The sequence below is a fragment of the Oncorhynchus gorbuscha genome, linkage group LG03 (genome assembly GCF_021184085.1).
Source record: "Oncorhynchus gorbuscha isolate QuinsamMale2020 ecotype Even-year linkage group LG03, OgorEven_v1.0, whole genome shotgun sequence".
NCBI lineage: Eukaryota > Metazoa > Chordata > Actinopteri > Salmoniformes > Salmonidae > Oncorhynchus > Oncorhynchus gorbuscha.
The window spans coordinates 87,035,338-87,062,745 of NC_060175.1; the positions used below are offsets into that span (position 1 = coordinate 87,035,338).

The following is a 27,408-nucleotide window of genomic DNA, read 5'->3' on the forward strand; positions in this document are numbered from 1 at the left end:
ACATCACACAGAATGTTACAGTAACATGGAGTCTATTAGGAGTGGGACACATCATTAATATTACTCTGGTTGGGTGTTTTTTGTATTTTTTATTAATTATTTGTATACTTGTTTGACATTTTACTGCATATTTAGAAGCTAGTAACATAAGCATTTTGCTACACCCGCTATAACATCTGCTAAACTGTGTATGAAACAAATAAATGTTAATATGATTTGTTAGGGTTAGGTTTAAGGTTGAGGGTTAAGGTTGAACTGGGATGTAGACATGAAGCTAGGGTTAGAGTTAGGGTTGAGGTTAGTCTTAGGTTTAACTGGGATGTAGACATGAAGCTAGGGTTAGAGTTAGGGTTGAGGTTAGTCTTAGGTTTAACTGGGATGTAGACATGATGCTAGGGTTAGACTTAGGGTTGAGGTTAGTGTTAGGATGGAACTGGGATTCGGACATGAAGCTAGGGTAAGGGTTATGGTTGAGGTTAGTGTTAGGATGGAACTGGGATGTGGACATGAAGCTAGGGTAAGGGTTAGGGTTGAGGTTAGTGTTAGGATGGAACTGGGATGTGGACATGAAGCTAGGGTAAGGGTTAGGGTTGAGGTTAGTGTTAGGATGGAACTGGGATGTGGACATGAAGCTAGGGTTAGAGTTAGGGTTGAGGTTAGTGTTAGGATGGAACTGGGATGTGGACATGAAGCTAGGGTAAGGGTTAGGGTTAGGTTTAAGGCTAAAGCCAAGGCCAAGGTCAAAGCCAAGGCCAAGGTCTCCCATTTAACCCTTTAAAAAGAATAAACCAGTAACCTATAAGTATTATGAGTAGGAAAGAACACATTGTTTGTATCACTGTCTCAGTTGGTTTGTGGCTAGGGCCACCAATCTCTGAACGCAGGGAGAATGTGTACACACTGGGATCATGTATTGAGTATTTACACGTGTCCCAATGTGAAATTTAAACATAAACACAGAGATTCCGGAAGTGATTGATGATTGATAAGCTCAGTTACGTCTTTAAGCGTCAACAACAGAGGGCTCCTGGCAGTAAACTACCACTTAGGTCACCTCCACATGTTTCTGGGAAACTAAAGTTTTAAAGAATAAACTCTGGAGAATAAGTTGTGTAATACAAATAGTAAGTTAGTGTTATAGCGCTGTAATAATATGTTTCTAAGAATATGTTTCTAAGAATAAGCAAGTTATTGTTATAATTCAGTTATAACGCAACCCCAATCAGCATCACAGGTCTGATAAATTGCTGCATGTGAAACATGGTAGTGGGAAATCCAGCCCATACTTCTGGTACCTTCTCGCCAAGTCAAGACAGGACTAAGTTCTCCCTCCAACTGGATGCTTGGTCCATTTCCGTGCTCTGAGTGTGAAATAGCTTTTGCATTTTGATCCTAGCCAGACATGTAACCGTAGGCAGCCAGAAACATGTAACCTATTCGTTCAAAACCTCTACTCAGTCGCCATTAAATGTAAATACGTCTTTAATTAGGCCATTGCTCAGGACCCCATTAGAACTGAAGAGGCCTGTGAAATGAAGTAATTTTCTAATTTAAATGAAGGATTGCATTTTAGGGAAATACTATTGAGATTATTTCTTCACATGATGCAGAATACTCTCAGTTCTTTGGAATGGATACACCTGATAATAACTTTACACACACTAACTTAGTCAATTGCAAAAAGATTGGACTGAGGTAATTCACTCAAACACACAGGCTATTAGCAGATGCTGTATGTATGGGCACACTTAAAGCATCTGTGAAGCTCGTCAAAAAATCCCACAAATCTGCAGTCAGTGCTGTTACTGTCAGTTGGCCATTGTTCTATGCTGCGCCCTCGTGGCTGTTGTTGGTTTGCTGAAGTTTAAATGGACTGGACTTTCAGTCTCCCTGCTGCTGCTTTCTGACCCGTTGCTGACCTCCTGTGGACTTAGGCTGTCACTACAGTTCTTTGCATAGTGGTACACGGTTAGAAGACCTTCCCCGAAGCAGAGAGTCATTTACTCTGTTCCCTCATTCTCAGGTGTTGTTTGATGTTTTGCATCTTATGACCTCATCATTCTACTGGCTTCCAGAGCCGGATGGACTGGAAATGCTGCATAATTATCTCTACGTGACAGATTAAGTATACACATTTTAAACGTATTTGAGGCCTTGGAAGGAGACAGTGAATAGTTATGTACTTCAACTAATTTAAAAAGAGTGATTGGCATGGCAAAGGTAAATGTGACAGAGTATGGACAAATCTTTATAACTGTGTTGGAGTCAGTGGATATAGGCACATTCAGGAGGTGCAGCAGCTCAGATAGTGACATTGAAAATGATTATGTACAGCTGGATCCTCACCTGGTCATTCTGTGGTTATTATATACAGTATCTATATAAAGAGAACGAAGGCCTCACCATGGCAACAGAGCACAACTATCCACAAGGTTACTCCATCTTTCCAACTTTATCTCTCCATATCCATCTCCCTCAAACATTGTCTCCACTACATTCCCAATCCAAGAAATGTATCAAAGTAGCCAAGTTTCGGTTTTATTCAGTTACTGACCTCTCTGAAGAGAAGCTTGCAATCCTGCTGTTGGTAACCAACATTTTTTACCGTAGCGTTGATGTTACACTGAAAAAGCGCTATTTCAAAACAAGAACAAGTCCCTCATCATTAGTGATATGTAAGAGGCAGAGAAAATCCCGCCTGGGCGGCTTTGCATGAAACAAACAGATGAAAATGTTTTCTTTTGTCTTTTTAGTCGCTTCACATATATTAATTAATATTTATACCTATAAACACTTTTCCAAAAAAATCTAAATATTCAGTCACATGTACTGGAAAAAGCTCCACTTTTAAATCACAATGATAAATGTACAAAACAATGATAAACGTTTCATATAAATGTTATGGTAACAGGTAGAGAGACTTTACTGTCATCATTAAATATCATAATGGAACAAAAATAAACTCAGAGATTCAGCGTTTCCTGAGGTTCTTGTGTTCCCCCTTGAGGACCAGGAGAGGGGAATGGCTTTTACATCACATCATTGAGGAGCTGTTACGAGAGGTCAAAGTGTACCCTATAACAACCAGGGAATGTGATCACAATAGAACCATCATAGAATGAGTGGCTACCATTGCGTTTTAACTACTGTGATCCTCCTACCATTATATTATGTTGCTCAGTGACTGAGTTACATGCTAATGAATCCATTTGACTCCACCCGCCAGGAGCTTGTTAAAACACGGCTATTCAGAAGGGAAAAGGTGGCTGGGTTATCTGCAATCGTTCAATAGGAATCTGTTTATCATTATGCTACTGATAAATCTCAGACAGAGGTAGGCTATTCATGGTGCACTTTGAACTGGCATGACGCTCACTCTCACTCCTCAATCCCTAAAGAGTCTGATGCTATCAGCCATCACCAGATACCAACCCCAACCTGGTTGTCTTAGTCTAGCCTCACTTCGACCATGTGAATGTCATCTGACCACCTTTCAAAGCAGTCACATCTGTCTGCATTTGATATAATGCACTAAATAAATGTCTGAGCAAATTTAAACAGGAAGGGTAGGTGAGAAAATATCATGGACAAAAATGTAAAGTATTTGGAAAAATCTGTACATGTAAACATCACACTTTCACTGAGTCCAAAAAAACTGAAAGAAAAAATACAAAGCTTCACATTGGTATACAGTACATTACAACCCCCTGCACAGAACTACAGTCTCTGGCTAATGCAGGAGAAGTAACAAATAAAATAATATCAAGAACAATAGAAGTTTTACAGAGCACCACCAACTGTTAAAACAGGCAAGGGTTGAACTTGAAACCACATACATTTTCTGGAACCGTGCTGTACACCACAGAAAAATGATTTAGGTTTAAAATGTTTCTTTTACAACCTTTTGTACAGCTATACATATATCTGACCACATCAGCAATCCACAAGTTACTAGGGCTTTTACGCTACATTTTTATAAAACATCTATACATTAAATTGTCCTGCCAATGCAACGAGAAATCCACTGGAACAAAATATGTCTACAAATGGTTGTGTTTCATTGATCACAGTAACTGCAGCACACACATGAAAATGTAGCTCGTAGTCTTAAGACACATTAAGAAGAGACCCTTTTCTGGACACACAAAGAAAAGTGATGCGTTAGTTAGAAAGGTGAATTTAGATCAACCCGGCATCAATAACATAATGTGTATCTGCATTGTGATATGTTGTTGTCTAACCTAGCCATCTTAAGATGAATGCACTAATTGTAAAGTCGTTCTGGATAAGAGCGTCTGCTAAATGACTAAAATGTCAATTTAAGTGACGATGGCAGTTTACTGATGGCTGTTGGAGCTTATGGCTGGCCAAAAGTAAAATAGGGGCAAGGTGAAGGAGACATGGAAGACATTTGAGTGTATCAGGACAGAACTCTACCCACTGGGCACAGTCAATTCAACATCTATTCCACGTCGGTTCAACGAAATTTCCTAGAAATGACATGGAAACAACATTGATTCAGCCAGTGGGTGCCCCAGTGGGTACACTCTTAGAAAAAAGGGTTCCAAAATGCTTATTTGGCTGTCCTCATAGGAGAAACCTTTTTGATTCCAGGTAGTACTCTTTTTGGTTCCAGGTAGAACTTTTTGGGGTTCCATGTAGAACCCTCTGGGGAAAAGGTTCTACATAGAACCCAACAGGGTTCTACCCTGGAACCACAAATGATTATTTAAAGGATTCTTGTACAGTATGTTCTAGATAGCTGTACCTACACTCTTTGAAAAAAAGGTGCTATCAAGTTGATTCATCCAAATGAGTCTATTCAAATATTTATTTTAACCTGCATTCAAATGTGTACACACACCTGAGCTCAAAATAACAGTTTCTAAAGCCTGACTAGTCTCGCGAAAATAACATTTCTGAAGTCTGATGCGTGCAAAATATAATTCTCTTTTAAAACAGCACTTCTCTTGTGTTGCTAGTAAAAATTCAGATTGAAGTGATTTAGTTAAGACTGTGGGATTGGCTGATTCTTGCCATGTACTTTAAAACCCAATATTGTGCATTTTAATAATGATTTCCACAATATGTTATCCATAAGATGATCAGTTTAGTGGACAAAAATCATCTACATTTAAATCAATACAGACATCCAAACTAAAAAGTAAAACACACACTCATATCAGCTCTCATCATAGACCACCATGATCAACCCATTGTCAGGCATGTGTATCTTAAATGTGTAAATTGAACATGAGAATCAAGTATGATTGTTCTGTAACAATGTCCGGTTACAAATATATACCGTGTTGTTTTATCCTGAGCTGTAAAGTGCTTCCAAACTTGCAATAGATTATACATTTCAAATATAATAAAGAAGTCAAATTATGTCATGGATGGTGACAATAAATAAATTACAGATGATTTTGTGCATGTCATTTTAGACTGTCCTGTTCTTGGAATGATCATCGTCACAGCAATGTAGTAGATATATGTGCTGCTGACATCATTTATTATAAATTACACTGAAATACATTCCTCTCTTATATGAATTATCTGACAAATCTACAGTACATTCGGAAAGTATTCAGACCCTTTCTCCACATTTTGCTACGTTACAGCCTTATTCTAAAATGGATTCAATAAAACATGTTCCTCATCAGTCTACACATAATACTAAATAACGACAAAGCGAAAACAGGTATTTTGACATTTTAGCACATAAAAAAACAAAACAGAAACACCTTATTTACATAAGTATTCAGACCCTTTGCTATGAGACTAGAAATTGAGCTCAGGTGCATCCTGTTTCCATTGATCATCCTTGAGATTGATTGGAGTCCACCTGTGGTAAATTCAATTGATTGGACATGATTTGGAAATGCACACACCTGTCTATATAAGGTCCCACAGTTGACAGTGCATGTGTCGAGGCACAGATCTGGGGAAGGGTACCAAACAATCTCTACAGCATTGAAGGTCCCCAAGAACACAGTGGCCTCCATCATTCTTAAATGGAAGAAGTTTGAAACCATCAAGACTCTTCCTAAAGCTGGCCGCCCGGCCAAACTGAGCAATCGGAGAAGAAAGGCCTTGGTCAGGTAGGTGACCAAGAACTTGATCACTCTGACAGAGCTCCAGAGTTCCTCTGTGGATATGGGAGAACCTTCCAGAAGGATAGCCATCTCTGCAACACTCCACCAATCAAGCCTTTATGGTAACCACTCATCAATAAAAGGCACATGACAGCCCACTTGGAGTTTGCCAAAAGGCACCTAAAGGACTCTGACCATTAGAAACAAGATTCTCTGGTCTGATGAAACCTAGAGTTAACTCTTTGGCCTGTATTCCAAGCATCACATCTGGATGAAACCTGGCACAATCCCTCCGGTGAAGCATGGTGGTGGCAGCATCATGCTGTGGGGATGTTTTTCAGCGGCAGGGACTGGGAGACTAGTCAGGATCGAAGGAAAGATAAACAGAGAAAAACAAAGAAAAATACACAGAGATCCTTGATGAAAACCTGCTCTAGAATGCTCAGGACCTCAGACTGGGGCGACGTTTCACCTTCCAACAGAACAACGACCTTCAGCATACAGCCAAGACAACACAGTCGTGGCTTCGAGACAAGTCTCTGAATGTCCTTGAGGGGCCTAGCCAGAGCCTGGACTTGAACCCGATTGAACATCTCTGGAGAGACCTGAAAAAAACTGTACAGCGACGCTCCCCATCCAACCTGACAGAGCTTGAGAGGATCTGCAGAAAATAATGGGAGGAACTCCCCAAATACAGGTGTGCCAAGCTTGTAGCGTCATACCCAAGAAGACTTGAGGCTGTAATCGCTGCCAAAGGTACTTCAACAAAGTACTTTGTACAAAGTACAAAGTAGGGTAAAGGGTCTGAATACTTATGTAAATGTATATTTCAGTTTTGAATATGTAATTAATTACATGTTTTTTACTTTGCTATTATGAGGTATTGAGTGTAGATTGATGAGGGGGAAAAAACAATGTAATCAATCTTAGGATAAGGCTGTAACATAACAAAATGTGGAACAGTCAAGGTGTCCAAATACTTTCCTAATGCACTGTTTAAGGTGCTGACCAGGTTGACTACTTAAAATAATTTAAGTGTACAGAGCATTTTTTTTTACTAAAGAGCTTTGAAAGGGCAACTCCACTTCACTTACACAACAAACCAAAATAATGCCAACGTTTACCAACAATAAAACGACCACTTAGGACAAAGTGCTCAAATGACTGGCCTGTCAAAGTATGTTGATAGAGAGGATGTTACGGCTACAGTACTCTGTGCTGCTCTCACATACAGTACACACACCATAGCAAGGAACTGTTGAGTAAACTGTGATGCCATCACACATGATCAAGATTGTCTTTTGCTTCTTTTTTTAAACCGTGTGTTTTATGTCATAATTTCTGCTAATGAGAAATGCAAAGACCGGTAAGAAAAAGGAGTTGAGGTGGAGAGAATATGGTGGGATTTTGAGGGAAATCTTTCTCTATAGCAGACCAACAGCCGTTACAAGGAGCACAATGCATTCACCATACATTTCCATGAGACGACCATATGCTGTTCATATCTGTCTGACTTAAACCAACCCAAACTGTTAGTATCTGAAATGAACTCAAATTACTGAACAAAGGTTCATTGACCTCAAGTCTACTATCATTGTATATCAGGTTCTGTCCTATTCACATCTGTCTGATTGGTGCCAGTCAATGAAAGGCCTCAGTTATGAGGTTCCAGATAAAGAAGAGCATCTTTCAGAACAGACAACAATGAAGCTACAGTGCTGCCATGAGACATACTTTCTTTTTACACAGCATTCCTGATTGGCAAGTTACGTTACTGCTCCCAGTAACGTTTTGTGGTATATCTGCTATCTCTGGGGGAATGTTTTACTAGCTCATCATGCTGAGACTAAAAGCATGAGGAGGAGGTAGAGGTACACTAAGAAGACCTCCCTTTGCACAAAGTCCCACAAAAAGACTGAGTATGTGGAAATTGGCTTGCATTTACTGATTATCTTCCATATTGCACCCTGTTACACACTTTTGCCAGAAGCATTAACCTTTTGCCTACAATCCAAAGCCTGTAGGTTTGGACACATTACAGTACTTTACCCTCCAGGTTTAACATCCCCCTTTTCTATGATCACACTTTACATACCTAAACCTTCAAACTTTAAAAACTACTGTTGAGGTTAACAGAGCAGTGTCATAATGCCAAATATGAAGCAATAATTCATGTTTGACAAATACCTCCTCAGTTTAGAAAGAAAATCCATGGAAGGAGGTGACTTTGCAGTGTTTCTGGGGTATGAATGAAGTGGGTGAGGAGTAGGTTTGTTATGGGAATGTAAAAAGCTAACTGGGCACTAAGATTAGTTTGAATGTATGGATTTTATATTTGTGTAAATTCTTTGCATTCCTGTGACCATATACAGTATCTATTATCTGTATGGCCCAATTGTGCGATGCAGTTTTACTCCTAGTCTTTACTTTGACACTTTACTCAGTTAAACTCTTAATTAAGTGTCTGTCTGTCTGAATGTGTTTGACTGAGGGTGATAGTACAGACAGACAGTCTGGGGAGACGGGTCTTGGCACGGCATAGTTCGCCCGGTCTGGCCTGTTTATGGTTCAGTTCTGCTGCAGGATCAGGTTCTCCAGCTCGTCTGCAGATCGGAGCAGGAAGGCGGCAGACTCTCGGTACCCGGCGATGAGCTGCCTCACCGCTGTGACCTCAGGGGGGCTGAGCTGAGCCGAGGCACCTCCCCCACCTCCACCCTGACCACTGTGACTGTTAGAACTGGAGGAAGAGGATGTAGGAGCCACAGACTTCATACTGAGATCAGTGGGACCTGGAGAGAGAAATGATAGTGTACTTTAAGTGTGATAACCCCATACAGAAAAGAAAGCACAAGATTACTGGGTCACAATTTATTAGATTAGTCCATCTGTAGATGCTCTACAGATGGTCATACTGTCAACAAACTAGCTGTTGCTATGCAACTGCTTCCTAAGGTTAGGGTTAGGGTAAGGTTTAGAAAAACATTAGGGTAAGGGTTAAGGTTAGAGTTAGAGTTAGGGCTAGGGTAAGGGTTAAGGTTGGGGCTAGTAGATAGTTCGTTAAAAAATGACTGATAGTCTGTAGATACCCTGTTGAGCATCTACAGATGGACTATCCAAATAAAGTGTTACCAATTATTTATATACAATATAGGCAATCAATAATCACACTAATATAGATACAGGTACATACAGTACAAAAACACATTCTAACTGAATCTCAGTCTAGGACTTGGGTAGAAGCTAATTACCATTGGTCTGTGTGGTGGTGGCACCGGTGGTTGGCAGGTTGTTGCTCATTGCTCCGTAACTGCGGAAGCTGTAGTTGAGGCCCCTGTTGGTGCCGTTGGTGTATACTGGGTCCTGGGACTGGGAGTAGGCTGAGGCAGCCAGGGAGAAGCCTGAGGAGGCAACTGAGGCCGGGTCCCTGGAGCCATTCTTATCAGCAGTAGCAGGTTCCTCCTACAGGAGTAGCTACAATAGTTATTAAACTGTAATAGGAAAAATAACATAGTAATAAGAACATGTACATTTTTAGCAAGATATACAGTATTTGAATCTACTGTATGTACATACTGGTAATGATGTTACTGACAGAAGAACATGGACTTCATTTACTGTCATGTATAAACAAACACACTCCAAAATAACATGAATTAACAAATACAATACAAACATTCTGTGAACACATATATATATACATGTACACTCACAGGGCCTTGATAGACATCTAGTCGCATCCTCTTGGCAGCGTTGCGTGTCTCACTTTCACAAGCAGCAGCGAGAATGTTCTCTGCCATGGCAGAGGTGAGGTGTGGGGGTGTGGGCCGTGTCTGACAGCACAGACAATAGTGTTAAGGGTGTGCAGTATAATATTCATGTGTGAATGAGTGAATATTTATGCATGTTCATGAAACTTGATTCTGAAATTTTACATTGGCAGATACAAAATGATAGCTTTCTACAAATCCTGGCCATCCCAGTCTCTACAAACAATCAACCCCTTTCAAATTAAATTCCAAGTTCAAGAACACTGGGAAACTGTGGCACTCCAAAATGTTTCTAAATCAGAGAATCAAGAGCATGTGGGAGGGTGTGGGAAGTATTTACAGGTTGCAGTGTTGTTACATTGAACCAGTGGCGACACGTCATTCTGTTTTGTGCACCACATTTTTAGCTGCAAAAAACTAAAACAAACTGAAAATATGTAGACACGTACTAATGCCAAAATATATATACACGTATTAATGCCAAAATAACATGCAAAGCAGGCAAAACCTGCTTGGGTTGGGTTGGGTTTGACTGTTTTGCATGTTATTTTGGCATTAATACATTCTACATATCACTTTGCAAACAATGTAAAAAAAAATCTAAATCATTAAGTTAAAAAAGCTGCATACAAACTGCTATACAGTGGAGTGGGTGTGTGGTTCTAATTCTGAGTTTAAGGGTCTCTTTTACAAGCTTAAAATGGTAAACATTCAACATTGGCCATGCTGTCAATCCAGCATGATTTCTGCAACACCCAAAACAACTGTTAACTCGTAACTGGGAAATCTGACTTCAGTGAGTTCAAGACAACTGGGAACTTGGGAAAAAAAACTAGCTAACCTATAACCTGTTTTAGAGATATGTCATCATTGAATATTGTAAGAGCTTTCATTGTCTGCTTATATGCCCCCTTTTATTTATCCTACGGTTCTGACTTGGTGTACAGGGAGAACACTGTAAGAAAAGAATGGCCATGTTCTGAATTCTGTAGCTGTACATGACAAGTGTTGAACAAATAGTTGTATTGACTACGTCCGTCCTAGCTCGCTCATTAATGTCTTAATCGGAATTACGGATTGCCTCTTATCCGCTTTTCGTCCCCTTATGCCATAGTTTATATATCTCAATTGTCATTAGGAACCACATTTGTTTAAGCAAGTCAGCCATATCAGCTGTTTTTTTAAAGGCAGTAAATTAGGCTGAATGAACTGTTTCGCTGCCAGACAAGATAGCCAGATGTAACAGTGGTAAGGTGTTGGGACTGCTGTTGGGACTCTACTGTTAGGACAGCTTTATGGGCAGAGTTTGTCACCGTTATAGTGCAATTAATCTATTGTTTCAGTGTTTTGTAGTGGCTTTGGAGGCATGCATCCCCAATTTTTTAAATTTTGTTTGCCCCACCAAGATTTACATGCTATAATCGCCACTGCATTGAGCACATCTTCCACACTTATAGTTCCCAGATCGAACAGTAAGGCATTTGGAAAGAATGGACCAGCGCGTCTCTGATCGTCTGTATGAGAACACACCAGGCTGGAGCATCAGCTCTGTTTGTAGAATAGGCCAATGTTTGAAGTCTGTTACAAATCACAGCCATGACGTGCTGTTCTTTTCGGGCTTCTGAGCTAGAAATGATGGTTTGGGCATGTTCGTGTGCTGCTGTTTTCCAATGTTCTTGAACTTGGGATTTCACTTGAAGTCATTGTCATATATGGCAACTAATAAAGTCCACTCTACAATCAACCCCCCTTCGTAAGATCATAAGACTACCATCTACTAATATATCCTTCCTGTTTGGCCCTGTCCGGGGGTGTCCTCGGATGGGGCCACAGTGTCTCCTGACCCCTCCTGTCTCAGCCTCCAGTATTTATGCTGCAGTAGTTTATGTGTCGGGGGGCTAGGGTCAGTTTGTTATATCTGGAGTACTTCTCCTGTCCTATTCGGTGTCCTGTGTAAATCTAAGTGTGCGTTCTCTAATTCTCTCCTTCTCTCTTTCTTTCTCTCTCTCGGAGGACCTGAGCCCTAGGACCATGCCCCAGGACTACCTGACATGATGACTCCTTGCTGTCCCCAGTCCACCTGGCCGTGCTGCTGCTCCAGTTTCAAATGTTCTGCCTTATTATTATTCGACCATGCTGGTCATTTATGAACATTTGAACATCTTGGCCATGTTCTGTTATAATCTCCACCCGGCACAGCCAGAAGAGAACTGGCCACCCCACATATGCTCTCTCTAATTCTCTCTTTCTTTCTCTCTCTCGGAGGACCTGAGCCCTAGGACCGTGCCCCAGGACTACCTGACATGATGACTCCTTGCTGTCCCCAGTCCACCTGACCGTGCTGCTGCTCCAGTTTCAACTGTTCTGCCTTATTATTATTCGACCATGCTGGTCATTTATGAACATTTGAACATCTTGGCCATGTTCTGTTATAATCTCCACCCGGCACAGCCAGAAGAGGACTGGCCACCCCACATAGCCTGGTTCCTCTCTAGGTTTCTTCCTAGGTTTTGGCCTTTCTAGGGAGTTTTTTTCTAGCCACCGTGTTTTTACACCTGCATTGCTTGCTGTTTGAGGTTTTAGGCTGAGTTTCTGTACAGCACTTTGAGATATCAGCTGATGTACGAAGGGCTATATAAATACATTTGATTTGATTTGATTTGGGAGGGGGGCTAGGGACTATGGGGAGGATACTGAGGGGAACAGTGCCTACCTCAAAACCAACCTTCTTCATACGGCGGCAGGACTTGAGGTAGGTGCGGATGCGCTTGCGGGAGCGCTCCTGGAACTCAGGGAACTGTCGGCTGCATGACTCGATGATGGCCTGGATCTTCTCCTTGGGCTGCTTGGAGATGGGCACCATGCGGTCCAGGTTCTCATCCACAAACAGGCGAACAAACATCTGAGAGGGTAGAGATAGAGGGGGGAAGGGAGGAGAGCGAGGAGGATTGGGTGTATAAGGGAAGAAAGGGGGAAGATAGGTTTAGAAGGGAGACGAGATGATGGGAGGTGTAGAGGGGAGATAGGAGGAGGGGGTGTAGAGTAGGGGGAAGCAGGAGGGGTATGTGTAAACAGACAACAAGAGCAACAGCAGAAGTGGGGGAGTAAACATGGAGGTAGAGCTTGAAAGAGGGTGCAAAGTAAAGGACAGGCATTAAATAAAGAGGGGGAGAGATGAGAGGAGAGAAGATATAGTGAATGCAAAACAAACATTCAAAATGCACAATAAGGTTGAGCAGTGCCATTTTACATTTTCTCTCTGACATTTATATTATTTTGAAAACGTGCTAACTTAACTTCTTTGTAGATATTTGGGTTACATGAAGACAAATTGTGTTGCATAAAGGCCAATTTCTTCAGTTTCTTGAAGTATATATTTAGTTGTGACAGCTGCGATGATACTCTTACATTAAATGCTTTCAGCCTCTCTGGGTCCATTCCCTCAGCATCAGTGATCTTGTCACTGTCATCGTGGTCGTCATGATCGTCATCATCATCATCGATGATCTGAGCACGCCCAGAGGTCAGGTCCTCAGCACTCATGCTCAGTTCCGTCTTCAATGAGTCATAGCTTCCGGGGCGGTGCTGAGGAGACTGTAAACACCCACAAAGACACAAACACGGTTACTATTGCCACAGATAAGGACACAAAACAGCATTCAAGTTGTAATAAAACATCTGGTGTGGCTATCGCCACAACACCATATTCAAATGGATTTTCTGTCCTTACCTTGTTGCCGTAGTCTGGTTTCCCAGGGGACTTCCTCGTCGCGTCAGCTGAGTAGGGCGTCCCAACAGGGCTCCCCACAGGCAGCAGTCTGTCAGTCAGATTGACTGGTTGCTGGTCCTCTGAGGAAGAAGAGGAGGAGGTGGTGGTGCTAAAGTCCAGGGGAGCACTCACCCCGTTCTCAGTCACCTCCCTGTATGGAGCCACACCATCTGAAGGGACACTGCCCACAACCATTGCCTCGAGGGGGGTCAGGGATGGCAGTCCGTTGGCACTCTCAGAGTCGTCATCTGAAAGAGAGAGAGAGAGCGAGCGAGCGATTGGCATGCTGTCAATTAACTTCTGAGCCACATCCTGACTGATGGCAGCCCATTCTTCCATAATCAATGCTTGGAGTTTGTCTGAATTTGTGGGTTTTTGTTTGTCCACCCACCTCTTGAGGACTGACCACATGTTCTCAATGGGATTAAGGTCTGCGGAGTTTCCTGGCCATGGACACAATCTATCGATGTTTTGTTCCCCGAGGCACTGAGTTATCGTCATGCTGGAAAAGGCATTGTTCATCACCAAACTGGAGGAAACTTCTTGTTGTTGTCACGCCTTGGTCTTAGTATTTTGTGTTTTCGTTAATTATTTGTTTAGGCCAGGGTGTGACATGGGGTTTATATGTTGTGTTTCGTCACCCACCACACACGGACCGAGTGGCGTGGTTACAGGCAGCGACAGCAGGAGCAGCGAAGGGAGGACGTTATGGACAGCAGAAGCATGGAGTATACGACGTGGGATGAAATAGACAGGTGGGCGGTCGACCCAGAGAGAGTGCCGGAGCCCGCCTGGGATTCGCTGGAGCAGTGCGAAGAGGGCTATAGGAAAGACAATGTATTGGGGGAGGGCTCAGGGAGAGAGTGGCAGAGTCAGGAGTCAGACCTGAGCCAACTCTCCTTGTTAATCGTGAGGAGCAGCGATCAAAGGACTTCTGGACTTGGGAGGAGATATTAGACGGAAAAGGACCCTGGGCTCAGCCTGGAGAATATCGCCGCACCAAGGAAGAACTGGAGGCGGTAAAGCGGAGAGGCGCTGGTATGAGGAGGCAGCACGGCGACGCGGATGGAAGCCTGAGAGTCAGCCCCAAAAATGTATTGAGGGGGGGCTTACAGGGAGTATGGCTATGCCAGGTAGGAGACCTGCGCAAACTCCCTGTGCTTACCGGGGGGCTAGAGAGACCGGGCAGGCACCGTGTTATGCTATGGAGCGCAGGGTGTTTCCTGTGCGGGTGCATAGCCCGGTGCGGTTCATACCAGCCCTTTGTATTGGCCGGGCTAGAGTGGGCATCGAGCCAGGTAAGGTTGGGCAGGCTCGGTGCTCAAGAGCTCCAGTGCGCCTGCACGGTCCGGTCTATCCAGAGCCACCTCCACACACCAGTCCTCCGGTAGCAGCTCCCCGCACCAGGCTTCCTGTGCATGTCCTCGCTCCAGTATCACCAGTTCCAGCACCACGCATCAGGCCTTCAGTGCGCCTCGCCTGTTCAGCACAGCCAGAGCCTTCCTTCCCTCCTGCGCTGTCGTAGTCTCCCGCCTGTTCTGAGCAGCCTGAACTGCCAGTCTGCATGGAGCAGCCAGAGCTGTCAGTCTGCATGAAGCAGCCAGAGCTGTCAGTCTGCATGAAGCAGCCAGAGCTGACAGTCTGCATGAAGCAGCCAGAGCTGTCAGTCTGCATGAAGCAGCCAGAGCTGACAGTCTGCATGAAGCAGCCAGAGCTGACAGTCTGCAAGGAGCTGTCAGTCTGCAAGGAGCTGCCAGTCTGCAAGGAACTGTCAGTCTGCAAGGAGCTGTCAGCCTGCATGGAGCAGCCAGAGCTGTCAGTCTGCAAGGAGCTGCCAGTCTGCAAGGAGCTGCCAGTCTGCAAGGTGCTGCCAGCCTGCATGGAGCAGCCAAAGCTGTCAGTCTGCATGATGCAGCCAGAGCTGCCAGTCTGCATGGAGCAGCCAGAGCTGTCAGTCTGCATGGAGCAGCCTGAGCTGTCAGTCTGCATGGAGCAGCCTGAGCTGTCAATCTGCATGGAACAGCCAGAGCTGCCAGTCTGCATAGAGCAGCTAGATCCGCCAGTCAGCCATGATCTTCTAGATCTGCCAGTCAACCAGATTCTTCCAGATCTGCCAGTCAACCAGTCTCTTCCAGATCCGCCAGCCAGCCAGGATCTACCGGAGCCTACTACCTGCCTGAGCTTCATCTCAGTACTGGGCCTCCTCTCAGTACTGGGCTTCCTCTCAGTACTGGGCTTCCCCTCAGTACTGGGCTTCCCCTCAGTTCCGGGCTTCCCCTCAGTCCCGGGCTTCCCCTCAGTCCCGGGCATCCCCTCAGTCCCGGGCTTCCCCTCAGTCCCGGGCTGCCCCTCAGTCCAGGGCTGCCCCTCAGTCCCGAGCTGCCCCTCAGTCCCGAGCTTCCCCTCAGTCCCGAGCTGCCTCAGTCCCGAGCTGCCCCTCAATCCTGAGCTGCCCCTCAGTCACGAGCTGCCCCTCAGTCCAGTGGGGTTCTGGGTGAGGACTATTAGGCCATGGTCGGCGGCGAGGGTGGATTATCCCAGGACGCGAAGGGGAGGAACTAAGACATTAATGGAGTGGGGTCCACGTCCCGAGCCCGAGCCGCCACCATGGACACACGCCCACCCTGACCCTCCCTATGGTTTTGAGGTGCGTCCGGGAGTCCGCACCTTAGGGGGGGGTTCTGTCACGCCTTGGTCTTAGTATTTTGTGTTTTCGTTAATTATTTGTTTAGGCCAGGGTGTGACATGGGGTTTATATGTTGTGTTTCGTATTGGGGTTTTGTAGGCATTGGGATTGCGGCTGAGTAGGGGTGTAGCATAGGCTTGGCTGCCTGAGGCGGTTCTCAATCAGAGTCAGATGATTCTCGTTGTCTCTGATTGGGAACCATATTTAGGTAGCCTGGGTTTCACTGTGTATTTTGTGGGTGATTGTTCCTGTCTTTGTGTAGTGTTCACCAGATAGGCTGTAATAGGTTTTCGCGTTCCGTTTGTTGTTTTGTTTATTATAAGTTATTTCATGTATCGTCGTTCTTTCATTACACCACGCTGTATTTCGGTCCGACTCTCTTTCGACAAACGAACGCCGTTACAGTTGTGTTTTTAGGCAAAATTGTGAGTGAGCCCTTCCCTTGGCTGAGAAGCAACCCCACACATGAATGGTCTCAGGATGCTTTACTGTTGGCATGACACAGGTCCAATGGTAGCGCTCACCTTGTCTTCTCCGGGGAAGCTTTTTTCGGGATGCCCCAAACAATCGGAAAACCCCCGTCTTCAGCAGTCCAATCCTTGTACCTTTTGCATAATATCAGTCTGTCCCTGATGTTTTTCCTGGAGAGAAGTGGCTTCTTTGCGGCCCTTCTTGACACCAGGCCATCCTTCAAAAGTCTTTGCCTCACTGTGCGTGCAGATGCACTCACACCTGCCTGCTGCCATTCCTGAGCAAGCTCTGTACTGGTGGTGCCCTGATCCCACAGCTGAATAAACTTTAGGAGACGGTCCTGGCACTTGCTGGACTTTCTTGGGCGCCCTGAAGCCTTCTTCAAAACAATTGAACCGCTCTCCTTGAAGTTCTTGATGATCTGATAAATGGTTGATTTGGATGCAATCTTACTGGCAGCAATATCCTTGCCTGTGAAGCCCTTTTTGGGCAAAGCAATGATGATGGCACGTGTGTTCTTGCAGGTAACCATGGCTGACAGAGGAAGAACAATGATTCCAAACACCACCCTCCTTTTGAAGCTTCCAGTCTGTTATTCGAACTCAATCAGAATGACAGAGTTATCTCCAGCCTTGTCCTCGTCAACACTCACACCTGTGTTAACGAGAGAATCACTGACATGATGTCAGCTGGTCCTTTTGTGGCAGGGCTGAAATGCAGTGGAAATGTTTTTGGGGGATTCGGTTCATTTGCATGGCAAAGGGGGACTTTGCAATCTGATCTTCTGATCACTCTTCATAACATTCTGGAGTATATGCAAATTGACATCATACAAACTGAGGCAGCAGACTTTGTGAAAATATATCTTTGTGTTGTTCTCAAAACGTTTGGCCACGACTGTACATCCCAAATCACACTCAACCAATGAAAACAGGGACATACTGTAAACAAACAAACATACAGTACGCACAAACACACACACAAACACACAAAAAGACGTACCGTCTTCCTCTTTCAATGCGGCTTGTGGGCTGTGTACCATCCCTCCATTGGGGGGACTGAGCTCAGGGACAGGGGGACGCTCAGCAGAGACCCACGTGGGCTCAGCCATATCCATGTCCTCACTGCTCACCGAACTTTCATCCTGAGAATAGAGAGAGAGAGAGAGAGAGAGAGAGAGAGAGAGAGAGAGAGAGAGAAAATTTAGACATTTCTCAAATTAGGATTTCGTCCCTGAGGACGATTGAATAGGCTGCTGAAGATTTGATTGTATTTAATTTATTACGATCCGAATTAGCCGATGCCAATGGCAACAGCTAATGTTACTGGGGTCCGACATAACTCCGAGGTGGCGGGCATAACTCCGAGGTGGCGGTTCTGGTGAGGGAAGTGGACCCCACTCCACTTCTGACTCGGCCCACTTACGTAATGTCTCTGGAGCAGGAACCCTCACCACCGACCCCGTACTAGAGGACGCCACTGGACTGATGGTCGAGTCTGGAGTGAGTGGCTGCGCCAGACCGGCGGGAGACTCTGGCGGCGGCGGACTAGAGGACGCCACTGGACTGATGATTGACTCTGGAGTGAGTGGCTGCACCGGACTGGCAGGAGACTCTGGCGGCGCCGGACTGTAGGGAGACTCTGGCAGCGCCGGACTGGAGGGATCAGGACTGTCACCCGTCGTGGGAGGTTCCGGTCTGTGGCCCGTCGTAAGAGGTTCCGGTCTGTAAACTGTTGCCGGACGCTCTGGACTGGGTACTGTAGCCGGACGCTCTGGACTGGGTACTGTAGCCGGACGCTCTGGACTGGGTACGGTAGCCGGACGCTCTGGACTGGGTACTGTCGCCGGACGCTCTGGACTGGGTACTGTAGCCGGACGCTCTGGACTGGGTACTGTCGCCGGACGCTCTGGACTGGGTACTGTAGCCGGACGCTCTGGACTGGGTACTGTAGCCGGACGCTATGGACTGGCGAGGTGCACTGTAGGCCTGGTGCGTGGTGCCGGTACTGGTGGTAGCGGGCTGGGGACACGCACTTCATGGTGAGTGCGGGGAGGAGGAAAAGGGCGTACTAGACTGCCGAGGCGCACTATAGGCCTGGTGCGTGGTGCCGGCACTGGTGGTACCGGGATGGAGACACGCACCTCAGGGCAAGTGCGAGGAGCAGGAACAGGGAATACTGGACCCTGGAGGCGCACTGGTGGCCTGGTGCGTGGTGCCGGCACTGGTGTTACCGGACTGGAGACATGCACCTCAGGGCAAGTGCGGGGAGGAGGAACAGGGCGTACTGGACTGCCGAGGCGCACTATAGGCCTGGTGTGTGGTGTTGGCACTGGTGGTACTGGGCTGGTGACACGCACCTCAGGTCGAGTGCGGGGAAGAGGCACTGGATACACTGGTCCGTGGAGACGCATTGGAGATCCAGAACATAGAGCTGGATCAATACGTCCTGGCTGGATGACCATTCTAGCCCGGCAAATGCGAGGAGCTGGAATAGAGAGCACCGGGCTAGAATAGCGCATTGGAGACACCGTGCGCATCTCTGCATAACACGGTGCCTGAACAGTTACACGCTCCCCACGGTAAGCACAAGGAGTTGGCTTAGATCTCCTACCTGACTCAGCCAATCTTCTCGTGTGCCCGCCTCAGATTTTGGGGGGCCTCTCGGGCTTCCGTGCTAGCCTTGTACACTCATAAGGTCGCCGTTCCTCCTGTGCTTTCTCCACCTGCTTCCATTGCAGAGTCCTTTCCCCTCGGTACTTCTCCTCGTAGTATAGATAATCACCCACGAATTACCCAAGGAATATGGCTGCCTAAATATGGTTCCCAATCAGAGACAACGATAAACAGCTGCCTCTAATTGAGAACCAATCTAGGCAACCATAGACATACTAAACAACTAGAGTAGTAAACAACCCCATAAACATACAAAAACCCTAGACAGAACAAAACACAACAAACCACCCCTTGTCACACTCTGACCTAACCAAAATAATAAAGAAAACAAAGAATACTAAGGTCAGGGCGTGACAGCGTATATGGTTGAATCATCAGCATACAAGGACACACATGCTTTGTTTAATGCCAGTGGCAGGTCATTGGAAAATAGAAAAGAGTAGAGGGTCTAGAGAGCTGCCTTGCAGTACACACTTTACATGTTTGAGAAGCTTACATAAAAATAAGCAATTTACTCAACAACAGATTATGATCAATATTATCAAAGGCTGCACTGAAATCTCACAGTACAGCTCCCACAATCTTCTTATTATTGTCACTGTCATCATATGGAGGGGACCAAAGCGCAGCATGGTGTGAATACATTCTTCTTTATTGAATGAAAAACACAAAGAATACTTAAACCTCCTAGGAACGGCGACCCTCGCCGCCAACCTAGGACTGGCAACCCTACTAAAGGGCCCCACTGGACTGAGGGGCAGCTCCGGACTGAAGGGTAGCTCAGGACTGAACGGTAGCTCAGGACTGAAGGGTAGCTCCTGGCTGGCTGACGGCTCTGGCAGCTCCTGGCTGGCTGATGGCTCTGGCAGGTCCTGGCTGGCTGACGGCTCGGGCAGCTCCTGGCTGGCTGACGGCTCGGGCTGCTCCTGGCTGGCTGACGGCTCGGGCAGCTCCTGGCTGGCTGGCGGCTCGGGCAGCTCTTGGCTGGCTGGCGGCTCAGGCAGCTCCTGTCTGGCTGGCGGTTCAGGACAGACGGGAAACTCTGGTGGCTCAGGACAGACGGGAGACACTGGCGGCTCAGAACAGACGGGAGACTCTGGCGGCTCAGGACAGACGGGAGACTCTGGCGGCTTCGGACAGACGGGAGACTCTGGCGGCTCAGGACAGACGGGAGAATCTGGCGGCTCAGGACAGACGAGGCGCACTGTAGGCCTGGTGGTACTGGACCGAGGACACGCACCTCAGGGCGAGTGTGGGGAGGAGGAACAGGGAGAACTGGGCTCTGGCAATACACAGGAAGCCCGGTGCGGGGGGCTGCCACCGGAGGGCTGGTGCGTGGAGATGGCACCGGATAAACCGGACCGAGAAGGCGCACTGGAGATCTGGAGTTCCAGCCTGCCCAATCTTACCTGGTTGAATGCTCCCCGTAGCCAGGCCAGTGCGGCGAGGTGGAATAGCCCGCACTGGGCTGTGCAGGCGAACCGGGGACACCATGCGTAAGGCTGGTGCCATGTATGCCGGCCCGAGGAGACGCACTGGAGACCAGATGCGTAAAGCCGGCTTCATGGTGCCTGGCTCGATGCCCACTCTAGCCCGGCCAATACAAGGAGCTGGAATGTACCACACCGGGCTATGCACACGCACCGGGGACACCGTGCACTCCACCGCATAACACAGTTCCTGCGCAGTACAGCGCCCTCTCTCTCCACGGTAAGCACGGGGAGCTGGCGCAGGTCTCCTACCTGACTTCGCCACACTCCCCGTGTGCCCTCCCCCAATAAATTTTTGGGGCTGCCACTCGGGCTTCCAGCCGCGCCACCATGCTGCTGCCTCCTCATACCGACGCCTCTCTGCTTTCGCTGCCTCCAGCTCTGCTTTGGGACGGCTATATTCCCCTGGCTGTGCCCAGGGTCCTTTGACATCCAGAATCTCCTCCCAAGTCCAGAAGTCCTTTGATTGCTGCTGCTGTCCGTTACCACCCTGCTTGGTCCATTGTTGGTGGGTTATTCTGTCACGATCGTCGTATGGAGGGGACCAAAGCGCAGCGTGGTGTGAATACATTATTTTTTATTGAATGAAGAACACGAAGAACACTTAAACAAAAACAACAAAACGATTAAGACGAACGTGACCGCTATATAAAAACTGTGCTAACATGCAACATAACATAGACAATAACCCAAGAAATACCCAAAGAAAATGGCTGCCTAAATATGGTTCCCAGGCAGAGACAAGGATAAACACCTGCCTCTAATTGAGAACCAATCTAGGCAACCATAGACCTACATAAAACCCTAGATGTCAACAACCCCATAAATCTACAAAACCCCTAGACAGTACAAACACCCTAGATGAGACAAAAACACACATATCACCCATGTCACACCCTGACCTAACCAAAATAATAAAGAAAACAAAGAATACTAAGGTCAGGGCGTGACAATTATCAATTTCTTGTGTCAGTGCAGTACATGTTGAGTGCCCTTTGTTTACAGAGAAATGAGCAGGGGAATCTATCAAAAAGAGCACCTCTAACTTTATACAGTGCTAATGCAATTAGTAAAATTAGTCACACTACGAAATGCTACCAAATACAGTGGGGCAAAAAACCAAAAAAGTATTTAGTCAGTCACCAATTGTGCAAGTTCTCCCAATTAAAAATATGAGAGAGAACTGTAATTTTTATCATAGGTTCACTTCAACTATGACAGACAAAATGAGAAAAATAATCCAGAAAATCACATTGTAGGATTTTTTATTAATTTATTTGCAAATTATGGTGGAAAATAAGTATTTGGTCACCTACAAACAAGCAAGATTTCTGGCTCTCACAGACCTGTAACTTCTTCTTTAAGAGGCTCCTCTGTCCTCCACTCGTTACCTGTATTAATGGCACCTGTTTGAACTTGTTATCAGTATAAAATAAACGTGTCCACAACCTCAAACAGTCACACTCCAAAATCCACTATGGCCAAGACCAAAGAGCTGTCAAAGGACACCAGAAACAAAATTGTAGACCTGCACCAGACTGGGAAGACTAAAATCTGCAATAGGTAAGCAGCTTGGTTTGAAGAAATCAACTGTGGGAGCAATTATTAGGAAATGGAAGACATACAAGACCACTGATAATCTCCCTCGATCTGGGGCTCCATGCAAGATCTCACCCCATGGGGTCAAAATGATAATAATAATAATAATAATATATGCCATTTAGCAGACGCTTTTAATCCTGCAGTGCCAGATGTGTCCCCCTGCTTAAGCCAGTACATGTCCAGGCCCGTCTGACGTTTGCTAGAGAGCATTTGGATGATCCAGAAGAAGATTGGAAGAATGTCATATGGTCAGATCAAACCAAAATATAACTTTTTGGTAAAAACTCAACTCGTCGTGTTTGGAGGACAAAGAATGAGTTGCATTCAAGGTCCGGGAGTGGCCTAGCCAGTCTCAAGATCTCAACCCCATAGAAAATCTTTGGAGGGAGTTGAAAGTCCGTGTTGCCCAGCAACAGCCCCAAAACATCACTGCTCTAGAGGAGATCTGCATGGAGGAATGGGCCAAAATACCAGCAACAGTGTGTGAAAACCTTGTGAAGACTTACAGAAAACGTTTGACCTCTGTCATTGCCAACAAAGGGTATATAACAATGTATTGAGATACACTTTTGTTATTGACAAAACTTATACTTATTTTCCACTATAATTTGCAAATTAATTCATTACAAATCCTACAATGTGATTTTCTGGATTCGCCGCCCCCCCATTTTGTCTGTCATAGTTGAAGTGTACCTATGATGAAAATTACAGGCCTCTCATCTTTTTAAGTGGGAGAATTTGCACAATTGGTGTCTGACTAAATACTTTTTTGCCCCACTGTAAATCACAATTAATTTATAACACTGTGAATATATAGTTTCACTGGCTCCCCTGCCTGTTCGGGCGGCAGTCGTTGGTCGTCGTCACCGGTCTACTAGCCGCCACCAATCCCTTTTTCCTTTTCTGTTTGTTTGGTCTTATTGGTTGAACCTGTCTCTTATTTTGTTTCTTGATTCATGTCTATTTAAGCCTGTTAGGCGGGATTGTTTTCTGTTAGTCATGGTGTGCGAGTTTGTGTTCCTGTCCGTTTGTGCCCTGTGTTGGGTCGGCCTATTTTTCTGTCTATTTATCGCCTATTGTTTTGGGCATTCGTTTGGGAATCCAATAAAGATGGTTTCCCCAGTTCCTCTGCTCTCTGCATTTGACTCTGCACTCACCACTCCAGGCGATTGTGACATTCACAGACATATTGTTGCATCTTTTATATGGTTTGAGCAAAATCGTTGAGAATAATATAAAGCCAGTCCGCACACCACCAAGATGAATTGGTTTAGTCTTGACTCTTGATTGACAGTGTTGAGGGATGGGTAATGTATTGATTCTCGAGTGCCAAATCAACACAAATGTGTTTCTATTTGTCATTGTTACTTTTTTTTATATTTATGAGTCTTATTTTTGTATATATTTTTAAAATATTTATATAGTTTTAAATATTATGGTTATTGATTTGTGTTATTCCAAATGTCTGAATAAAAATAGTAGTTAGTGCAGAATGGTGCTCTTTTTTTTGGTTGGCGAGGGGGGGGGGGTCCGCCCAGGGAGCCGTACAAGCGAAAAACGCCACTGGATAGCGGAATGACTTTGACTTCCCTCCAGGCCTGTCGACAAAGGCTTTCCTCTAGACTCACATTAAAGACAACGGATAGAAGTGTTAATTGAGTCAGCTTCCATCCTCATTAGCTTTCCATCTACGTTGTCAATGCCAGGAAGTTTGTCATTATTGATCGATAACAATCATTTTCCCACCTCTCCCACACTAACTTGTAGAGAGCAGCAGACTACAGGAGTAAAATCACATACACTATTTTCATGTGAGCGAGCATTCAGTACACATGTCAAACACACATAATAATATGCATTATTACAAATGTCAATAGAAAGCACTGTACACAGTCACAGTTTAGCCAACGCCATTTTCTCCCGACACTGCCAACACCACTGTGGAACTTTGGTAGCAAAAGGGTAAGAATGAGGGAAAAAATCTCCCTGTTAAATAATGTGTCTTGCAGTACTGCTATTTTTAACTGTGGAAAGAAGAAACCTCAAACATGCTCACTATAGCGGAACATAGACAGGAGTGGACCAGAGTGGGTTAGTTGCCAGAGCTTGAGGAAAATAAAAAACAACCACACAGACTACGACGATGATGGTGCTGAACATTATTTAATTATATAGCGGGAGAAAGGGTCCTTAGTCAGTTGTACATCAATGCATTCAAGTGAAAAGTATCTTCCACATTTAACCCAACCCCTCTGAATCAGAGAGGTGTGGGGGGGCTGCCTTAATTAACATTCATCTCATCAGCGCCTCATCAGCGCCCAGGGAGCAGTTGTCGTTGGGGGTAAACTGCCTTGCTCAGAAAGAGAAAGAGTGATTTTTACCTTGTTGGCTCAGCGATTTAATCCAGCAACCTTTGGGTTACTCACCCAACGCTCCTACCCACCAGGCTACCTGCTACTGAACCTCTACCAACAGGGAGGACAACAACTCTGAATGTAACATTCTGCAATACACTGGAGTACCTAGTCACAGAGAAGCAACCCAACACAGAGAAACAACCTCCACAATACCTACATATTTGATATTGTCTCTGTCAACATCTCAGTGTTGTCTTGTCGCCACCAATCAACATGCTTTTGGCCCTCTTGTAGAATGAATGACCAATACTTTGGTAAAGTGGTTACCGGTACTTACAAACTAGCCTTGCAAACCGCCTGATCTCGCTAACTTAATCTGGTAATTTAGGCAATTTACAAACAGCCTGGTTTATATGCATGATGAAAACAAAATCTGCTCTTTCCAGGCCAGGGGTTTTGCCGATGGGGTTAGCTAATTTATGAATACACTTGCTAATGCCTCTGAATAAAAACCTTGCATATATCATGAATGCAAGAGAACGCGTTTGGCAGAACCCCACACATACAGTACAGTACAATAAGCACTAAGCACACACTGCTATCCTCCTGAGGAAACACAACACATCCCTCTGAGGGTTCTGTAGAGGACTGAGGCATTTACCGAAGGCTCTATTAGTGATGCATGACATAATAAAGAGAGGGAGAGGAGGGGAAGAGAGGGGAGAGAGAGAGATTGAGAGAGTGGAAGAGAGATATAGAGATTAATTTAGCCACTTATGCATGTCTAAACAACATGCACAATCTCCAAACAAAAGCTGTGAAAAGTGACATCATAATGACATAAGCTAACATTCCCTGCGGTCATAATGTCATCTGGGCACGCAAAGGCGAGATTCATTCAAAACGGACAGTGAGCTGCATCACCACAATATCTGAAAAATATGTTTAGTAGGCATAATATTGCACTAGCCAATGGATCAAATTATTGTCAATATTGTAAATAAATATAAATGTGTAAAATGCACATGACTAAACATGGTTTTAAGCACAGGGAATAGCTCTTACCTAGATAGGGTCCTGGTTTTCACCTAAATAAAAAACAGCAAGTTGTATAATACATGCTTCCTCTCTTTGTCAATAACACTTCTATCCTTCTGGTGATTTCACAAAAATCCTACTGCACGGGTGTGCATTGAAGTCCAGTGTTGGAGGAGAACAAGGCGGAGCGTTGCCTCTGATGTCACTATCACAGTACAGTGAGTTCAGTATCCTACAGTGGCATACAGTCTAATCTCTTGGTGTCTTTAGATTTTGATTGGTAAATCTGCTGCTTCCTCCTATGCTTTGTTTGGTTAATTTGTTGATTCCCACCTCTGCATCTTTAAAAAAAATGTTAGCACTTTTTTATCATTTCTAGTAGGTCTATGCCTTGTGCTGAATGGGAAATTCTAGACAAAGATGATGAACTGAGTCTATCTGTGATTCTATTTTTGCAAAAAATGACAGCTGAGTGGGTTCTCCGGTTCCAGAGGATGTAAACCTCTCAGTGTCTCTCCAACTCACAAAGCAATAGAAAGTTGTGGATATGTGAAACATGTTGATGATTTCTCTCAATCAGCCCCCCCCACACACACCACTGTCACTCTCTCTTCTTTTTCTCTCTCTCCCCCTCTCTCTTTCTCACTCACACACAGCTCAGCATTCACACACATGCAAGCACACACACGCACACACACACTATGCCTTACCCGCTCATTGGCAGTCATGCACTGTAGTTTCATCTGTTTCAGGTAGGTGGCCGTCAGGGGCATGTTGTAGTCAATGAGGTCCGGGACCAGGGATGCTGGTCGATCATTTTCTGTACAGAATATAGAGCACAGGAGGTTGGTGGCACCTTAATGGGGATTACGGGATCGTGGGAATGGCTGGAGCGGAATAAGTGGAATGGTATCAAATAAATCAAACACATGGTTTGATGCCATTCCATTTGCTCCATTCCAGCCAGTATTATTAGCCGTCCTCCACTCAGCAGCCTTCACTGACATAGAGATAGATACAGTAAGATGTTTTTCGAAAACAAACAATCAAGTCAAGCAAGCCAGGTATGATCTCTTTTGTACCACTTTAACTGAACAAAACTCTCATGGCTCAAACCAAACAGACATGCCATTAGAGCTTTTTGACTTCTCCCACGTGCCCTTTGGTCTCTGATACTCCCCTGCACTGTCTATTGGTTTTCTTTGACCAGAGAGTTCATTCATCTGATCTGGTTTCTCTGGTTTCTCTGATCTTAATTAGAAGCAGTCTCTGATTAAAAGGCAATAATGACAACCAGTAGGCACTGTGGCCCTTTTTCATATTCTGTTACATACTGTTGTTTTCTCACTGTGTATGTACAGTATATACTGTATTCTCAAAATAGCATATCCTAATATTTCCTTTGCAAATGGTGTACTGTCTATACACAACACATTTATATTCTGGATTCTGACACAT

The 27,408-nt window shown here is 45.2% G+C and overlaps 1 protein-coding gene across 1 annotated transcript in view; it reads right to left on the reverse strand.

The window, feature by feature from the left end:
* Positions 1–7,901: 7,901 nt before the first annotated feature.
* LOC124022712 (nucleolar protein 4-like) overlaps positions 7,902–27,408 on the reverse strand; it is a 46,177-nt gene continuing 26,670 nt past the window's right edge. Inside the window, exons 4-11 of the mRNA XM_046337421.1 lie at positions 26,661–26,770; positions 17,791–17,932; positions 13,593–13,879; positions 13,271–13,456; positions 12,576–12,764; positions 9,806–9,925; positions 9,344–9,554; positions 7,902–8,884 (exon numbers count right to left, since the gene is read on the reverse strand). Of these exons, the coding sequence (XP_046193377.1) occupies positions 8,664–8,884; positions 9,344–9,554; positions 9,806–9,925; positions 12,576–12,764; positions 13,271–13,456; positions 13,593–13,879; positions 17,791–17,932; positions 26,661–26,770 (1,466 nt within the window). The 3' untranslated portion in view covers positions 7,902–8,663. The remainder of the gene's footprint in view (positions 8,885–9,343; positions 9,555–9,805; positions 9,926–12,575; positions 12,765–13,270; positions 13,457–13,592; positions 13,880–17,790; positions 17,933–26,660; positions 26,771–27,408) is intronic.